We start from the raw sequence: 7,500 nt of genomic DNA on the forward strand, positions 1-7,500 counted from the left end.
CAGCTGCTCCAGGTGGTGGCAGAAGCGTAGCTGTATCTGGGCGAGCTGCAGGGCGATGCCCACGGAGGGCACGAACCAGGGGGCGAAGCAGGAGTCCACGCGGGTACAGGCGGCCAGCGCCGTGGGGGACACCAGCTGCTCACACTGCAGCTGAGAACCAGACTCACTGTCCGAACTGCAGAGTAGAGAAGAGCGTAACAGAGACATCAGGTCAGAGATAGACACTAATATGCTATACCAAAGATTCTCTATTCTATTGCATTTAAATCGTCTCTGGCTATACTGTACTACACTGCAGCTGAGAACCAGACTCACTGTCCGAGCTGCAGAGGAGAGAGGAACGTAGCAGAGACATCAGGTCAGAGACAGACAGGAATTACAATAGTATTATTGTGCTGTACTACACTAGGGGAGAGCAGAGAGCAAATATGTGTCTGCCCCACTCACTGCCTGAGAGATAGAAGAGGAAGTAACAGGTGTATAGAAGATGAGGGACAAAACAAGTGGTTAGAACATGGATGTGGACCTCAGGTCCGGGGGGGGAGGCCATTTCATTTGGCCTGCAAGATCATTTCAAATGTCTATTAGGTATTACAGATGGCCCACATACACCATTAATACATAGAAAATATGACTTGAAGGCAAAATGTTGTGCATCATAGGAATTATGAGTGGGTCCAGACTAGTGTAGGCACATACTAGCACAAAGAAGTACAGCATGAGTATATATGATGAGAACATTTCCTACCTAGGGTATGCACAATTTCAGTGTATTTTAAATATTCGAATGTGGCCCAGATTTTGATTTTCTCCCACTTTGAATTTGAGTTGGACACCCCTGGGTTAGAACAATGTTCTGGAGACATTGCGTCAGTGGTGGACTGTAAAGAGGGATATTGCATCACTGAAATCGGTCTGAAAGGCACACCATTGCATCACTGCCTTACTGGTACATGAAATTGAATATTTCCTCAGAATGTGGTTATGACATCACGGAGCTGTGACGGGAACAGGACAATGAGATCAATGAAGCAGAAGGTGTTGAGTTGCGCCAACAAGCTAACTGAATCAAATGTGATGGGAAAACAAAAATGACATCTCTGTATTACTCACTGCTGTACCACCAAAACATCCGTCCATATTTTATACTCTCGCATAGTTTATAAATAAGAGGGGAGATGAGTGTATTCAGGAAGTATTTAGTGGGTGGGTATTTGGTTCAAAGCAAATAGGGGGGGGGTCCTAAAATAAAAAAGTAACACTCTAGGGATAACATAGTAGAGTGCTGCTTTATTCTGCCCGTATGGAGATGCTGTTGCTCATGTTCCACACAGAAGTGAATCACCGTAGCCAGAATGAAGTGCCTGTTTGTTCCCGGTGACACTCCGTTGTTTTGCTTAAGCGCGCGTGACCTGAATCCAAACAGATGATTAGCTTGGTAGCTGCATTGCTAGCGGGCAACTGGAGAAAACATCTGGAAGGCGTACAGTGCAGAGTGACTCCTTCCCTCCACTGGAAGCAGGTAGACTCCTACCGACAGAAATTTAAAAAAAAAAAAATCCCCCAAAAAGTTTGCCTGAAGACATTATTTGCATGTCACGGCACATAAACAGGGCTGTCTTTGTAATTGAACTAAATGACCATTTGTTCAGTAATTTGTAGCTACTATGACTTCACCATCTAAAAAAAAAAAACCCTTGCAAGGAACCTTCGAGAAGGGAGAGTCGGGGCATTGCTCTTAAATGATAAGAATCACATGTTGAAGTCTGCCTGACTTCCAGTTGGCAGCCCATGCTTCTCTCTTTTGCCGTCTCTCTCTCTCTCTCTCTCTCTCTCTCTCTCTCTCTCTCTCTCTCTCTCTCTCTCTCTCTCTCTCTTGCTTTCTTTTTTGTGAAACAGAGAGCGGGGGCAGTTGAAACAAAGAGTTAAGGGATCGGGAATCAGTTTTGATCAAAAAGGACAAATAATTTAAACATAAAGGAAATGTACTGTTTGCTGTATGATTATAATGAAATGCAGATGTATATTTTGTTTTGCGCTGGATGGGGATTTTTTCAACCCCTTCTCCCCTCCCTCAGATTTTTTCCTCCCCCTCTTCCTCTTTCGTGGTTCTGTTCTTCACTTACATGTTTTCTTATTCCTCCCATTCTGGTCCTCTGGAGCGCCTAAACCCACATAGAATGAGTTTTAGACACACACACACACGCACACAAGAACGCACCGAATGTGGGCAGCTCAGTTACTGAGGAAAAAATATCAAAGAATCAAGGAAGAGTGGGGTGTGTGTGTGTGTGTGTGTGTGTGTGTGTGTGTGTGTGTGTGTGTGTGTGTGTGTGTGTGTGTGTGTGTGTGTGTGTGAGGAGAGAGAGAGAGGGGAAAAGAACGATATAAAGAAATGTTTGTCAGAGAGAGACGGAGAGAACAATGCAGAGAGAAAAAAGTGAAAAAAGGAAACCAAGAAAAAGGGTAAATGGAACAAAACAGTAGGTAAAATCAGTGATAAATCGATAAATAGATAGATAAATAGATAGATAGAAAGATAGATAGATAGATAGATAGATAGATAGATAGATAGATAGATAGATAGATAGATAGATAGATAGATAGATGCAGGCTTTATGACTTCATGACACCTCATTCCCACACACACGCACGCACACACACACACCCCCTCCAGCCTCGCCTCAATTAGCCCCACTCAAGGTAAGCAGGAAGGAATCCGGATTGGCCCTGACAGCCTCACGGTTGGCTGCGAAATCTCATTAGGTTCATCTGAACCCTGTCCAAAACTCTCTCTCTCTCTCTCTCTCTCTCTCTCTCTCTCTCTCGCTCTCTCTCTCTCTCGCGCACGCGCACGCAAGCACACATACAGAAAAGCCTACTTTTTGGGCTGCTGTTGGCCAGATGTGAGAATGCAGGGGAGCAGAGGAGAGTGGAGGGAAGAGGAGGAGGAGACGACAGGAGAGGAGAGGATGAGGGCAGGAGAGGAGAGGTGAGGAGAGGATGAGAAGAGAAGAGGAGTAGAGGAAAGTAGAAAAGGAGTCGCCTCAGAAAAAAAATTCTGCTAAATGTAATGTAATGTAAAAATATAATGTAGGCCTTGTCCTGTGGCTCAGATGGCTAGGGCACTGACTGTTACACCGGAGACCAGGGTTCGATTACGGCGCAAGGTCCTTTCCCGATCCTACCACGTCTTTCTCTCCCACGACAGTCATGTCACCATATTCAGTCCACTGTCTCAAATAAAGACATGAAAACAAAACAAAAAACGAAAACAAAAAGAGAACAGGTAATACTAAATTAGTAATGTAATGTTGGTCACCTCTGTTCGTCGCCGGTGTCGGCTGTGCTGTTGACAACCACCCTCCAGAGGTCGGAGGCCACCAGCTCCCTCTGCTGCCGGTCCAGCCCCCCCAGGCCCAGTGCCAGGCTGCCCACGCTGGGCAGCTGCAGCTCACACGCCTGGCTCTCCGACAGGCTGAAGTCCCGGTAGGGCACGAAGGCACGCTGGATCTCATCCCAGTACTCCAGGCTACAGGGAACCTGCAGAGAGAAGGGGACAGACACAGGCACACAGACAGACAGGGAGATAGACAGAGAGTCAGACAGAGAGACAGACAGAGAGACGGACAGAGAGACAGAGAGACAGAAAGACGGACAGAGATACAGACAGACAAACAGACAGACAAACAGACAGACAAACAGACAGACAGGGAGACAGACATTTGTTTAATTGTATTCCATAGTGTCAGAGATATGCATAGGCCTACACACGCACACAGACGCATACAACCACACACTCTGTCCCACGAAGAGCAAACAGCACACACAACACACACACAGTCACAAACATTAGCAAATGCAGAGAAAGACACACACACACACACACACACACACACACACACACACACACACACACACACACACACACACACACACACACACACACACTACACACACACACACACACACACACACACACACACACACACACTGTACACACACTGTACACACACGCAGAGCAGCTCCATTAGCCATCAGCCGGCTAATATTTCATGACATCCATTAGAGGGAGCAAAATAATCAGGGGTAATTGCCGCTGGCTGGATGAGGAGTGCGAGAAAGAGGGATGGGAATGAGTCACAGAGAGATCACAGAAGGAGGGAGAGAGAGAGAAAAAGAGAAAGGGAGGAGAGGACAGGAGGATGTGACGGAATGGAAAACAAAAGAAACAACAGGCAGAGAGAGAGAGAGAGAGAGAGAGAGAGAGAGAGAGAGAGAGAGAGAGAGAGAGAGAGAAAGAGAGAGACAGAGATAGAGAGAGAGAGACAGAGAGACAGAGAGAGACTCAGCGAGCGAGAAAGAGAGAGAGAGCGAGCGAGAGAGAGAGAGAGAGAGAGAGCGAGAGAGAGAGCGAGAGAGAGAGAGAGAGAGAGAGGTCAGGGAGAGAGAGGTCAGGGAGAGAGAGAGAGAGAGAGAGAGAGAGAGAGAGAGAGAGAGAGAGAGAGAGAGCAGTGAGGGTGTGCTGGGTTTCCAACCCCTGTGTGTGCTAGGCCTTGGCCTGCTGGGCTGCTGGGCTGGGGCAGTGGCGTTGACAGGCCTTATTAGTGCAAGAGCTCTGCTCTTCAGAGCTTCTAGTGACCACAGTGTGTGTGTGTGTGTGTGTGTGTGCATGTCTATGTGTGTGTCGTGTGTCTGTGTGTATCGTGTGTGTGCATGTGGGACCACACCAAACCTCGGTCTGATGCTCACCCATTGACAGGCCCAAACAGGTCAACCTTGGCCCATCTGACCAGAAGCTCCCTCACCCCCCAAAGCCTTCCATTCTATCATCTGGCCCATTGCGGTTGGCCTGCATCAACCAATCGGCTGGCCAAAACATGTATCCAGCAGCTTTACTCACTCTGTCCGATAGTCACCACTTGCCAAGGCATGAAATCTAGCCTGACCCTGAAGAAACTATCTGGACTAAAACCCACCCCCAAATTAGCATCCAATCCAACCAATTATGCATCTATTACAGAGCTTGACCTTGATTTGTCGAAGTGGAACTCACTGACAGTAACTCACTGACAACAGGTGTCTGAGTTATCCTCTGCATGGACCTGAAGCACTGCCATACTGCTCATCCAACTGTCCACTTCCATCATTGTTTATCCCCAGCATATTGTAATGCAGTGACATGCAACCGACCATGTTCAACACAAGCGCACTTCCACCATGTTTATCATCAGACTGGACAGGAGCCGCAGGTGTGAGGGAGGGAGGGAGAGAGGAAGGGAGGGAGAGGGAGGTGTGTGATGATGACACCCCATCCGTGTGCGATCGACGCTGATCATTCCCAGACCTCCGTGTTGTCTGAGGAGGCCAAACGGTCACGTCTCAGTGACAGACGAGCCTGATGCTACATGCACTTCAGTTAGGAAGAGCTGCTTAAAACAAGAGTAGGTCGCTGACACTCACACAGGAGGAGTAGACCGCTGAAAAGTAGCTATGCAACACGTTACGGTCTCAATGACGATACACCAAGAGAAAATAGAAAGTGACCAATTTCATTTCATTTGCTATCAGGCTGGTTAAAATAGATAATATAGTGTCTGAGCACACCTGAGGTCCAGAGCTGGAACACCTCACACAGTACCAGTACCACCCCCTGTGTGTGCGTGTGTGCCTGTGCCTGTGCCTGTGCCTGTGCCTGTGCCTGTGCCTGTGTGTGTGTGTGTGTGTGTGTGTGTGTGTGTGTGTGTGTGTGTGTGTGTGTGTGTGTATGCATGCTTCCACACGCTACCTTGGTGGTGGTGAGGTAATGCAGGTTATGCAACGTCCTGTGTGGCACACGTCTTTTCCACCACCGCCCGCCTAATTATACCTGACAAGGCCCTACCACACACACACACGCACACAAGCGGGCGGGTGGACACACACACACACACACACACACACACACACACACACACACACACACACACACTTGCACCTGACCCAGGAGAGGGGCCCGAGTTTCCACCGGCAGGCAGCCCACCTGAGAGAAGGCCGGTAGTGCACACATGGCACGGAGGCGGCGAAGGAGGCCTCTTCCTCTCCTGTGTGCGTGTGTGTGTGTCTCCACATACACATACGCCACACACTTATATCCTTCATGTACCGCTGACCTCATCCATGTTGGGCTTCTCTAGTGGGGCCCCTTCAGAAGTCTGTGAGCATGTGCGTGTGTGTGCATGTGTGTGCGTGTGTGTGTGTGTGTGTGTGTGTGTGTGTGTGTGTGTGTGTGTGTGTGTGTGTGTGTGTGTGTGTGTGTGTGTGTGTGTGTGTGTGTGTGTGTGTGTGTGTGTGTGTGCAGAGGCGATTCTAGGGTAAGTTGGGGCCCCAAGCGAAAATGCAAAAGAATGAACATTCGCAAAAAAACACCACAACTGTAGTTTAAAATCCTAACTATTATTCACCATCCAGGCTTGGGGCCCCCAAGCGGCTGCCTGCCTTGCCTGGTGGCAAGATGCGTGTGTGTGTGTGTGTGTGTGTGTGTGTGTGTGGGGACGTGGAGCATAGTTAGACGAGTGTATGTGTGTGTGTGTGTGTGTGTGCTCACATGTGTAAACGCATGTTCGCCCTTGCAAGTGAAACCATTCCTGGACGGCCATCTTGGGGCCAGGAGCCTGCAACAGGGGCCGCGCCAGGCACAATTCTGTGTGTTTGACCACCTGTCTGCATTTAACCCTTCGCGCTCCGCCACGGCCATCTGGACTGTGTCTCCACAGCGGCCTGATTGGTGTGTGTACGGCCCGGAGTAAACACGGAAAGACTGGGGATGTCTGACACATTGTGGATGGTGAATGTTAGGCATACTTAGGCATATTCACTGTGTGTGTGTGTGTGTGTGTGTGTGTGTGTGTGTGTGTGTGTGTGTGTGTGTGTGTGTGTGTGTGTGTGTGTTTTTGTGTGTGTGTGTGTGTGTCTCTGTGTGTGCCTGTGTGTATCTGTGTGTGCCTGTGTGTGTCTGTGTGTGTCTGTGTGTGTGTGTGGTGTGTGTCGGGGGTGGGTGGGGGTTGGAGTAGTGTGTTTACGGAAAAGGTACCAGTGCTGGAGTTTATTTATGAATATCTTTCCCTACCATCACTCTCTCAATCACTGCGTATACATAGCCTTGTAATACTAGACTGCAGCTTTGTACATGTACACACACACGTACACACACACGTACACACACGTACACACACACACACTAAGAACAAGAAACAAGACATATGCAAGTTTCACATGTGTGATGCAGGCCGAACATTTCAAGCCCGTCTTTTGACACATACTTAGTTTCTCTGGGAGGGCAGTAATGGCTGTGGTTTGCACTGCTACGTCTTATCACCGGCCGGGGTAATTTCACTGACGTGAGTATGGGAGCTCAGTGTAAAGTCTTTGGGTGTTTACTTGAGGCACACTAACGCAGGACTTCAATCTCTCTCTCTCTCTCTCACTCTCTCTCTCTCTCTCTCTCTCTCTCTCTCTCTC

The 7,500-nt window shown here is 48.6% G+C and overlaps 1 protein-coding gene across 1 annotated transcript in view; it reads right to left on the minus strand.

Moving 5' to 3' along the window:
* LOC134449561 (intermembrane lipid transfer protein VPS13B-like) overlaps positions 1–7,500 on the minus strand; it is a 646,790-nt gene that overhangs the window by 106,821 nt on the left and 532,469 nt on the right. The window contains exons 42-43 of the mRNA XM_063199569.1: positions 3,323–3,543; positions 1–175 (exon numbers count right to left, since the gene is read on the minus strand). The exon at positions 1–175 is cut by the window's left edge and continues 7 nt beyond it. Coding sequence (XP_063055639.1) covers positions 1–175; positions 3,323–3,543 — 396 coding nt within the window. The remainder of the gene's footprint in view (positions 176–3,322; positions 3,544–7,500) is intronic.

This window comes from Engraulis encrasicolus, chromosome 5 (assembly GCF_034702125.1).
Source record: "Engraulis encrasicolus isolate BLACKSEA-1 chromosome 5, IST_EnEncr_1.0, whole genome shotgun sequence".
Taxonomy (NCBI): domain Eukaryota; kingdom Metazoa; phylum Chordata; class Actinopteri; order Clupeiformes; family Engraulidae; genus Engraulis; species Engraulis encrasicolus.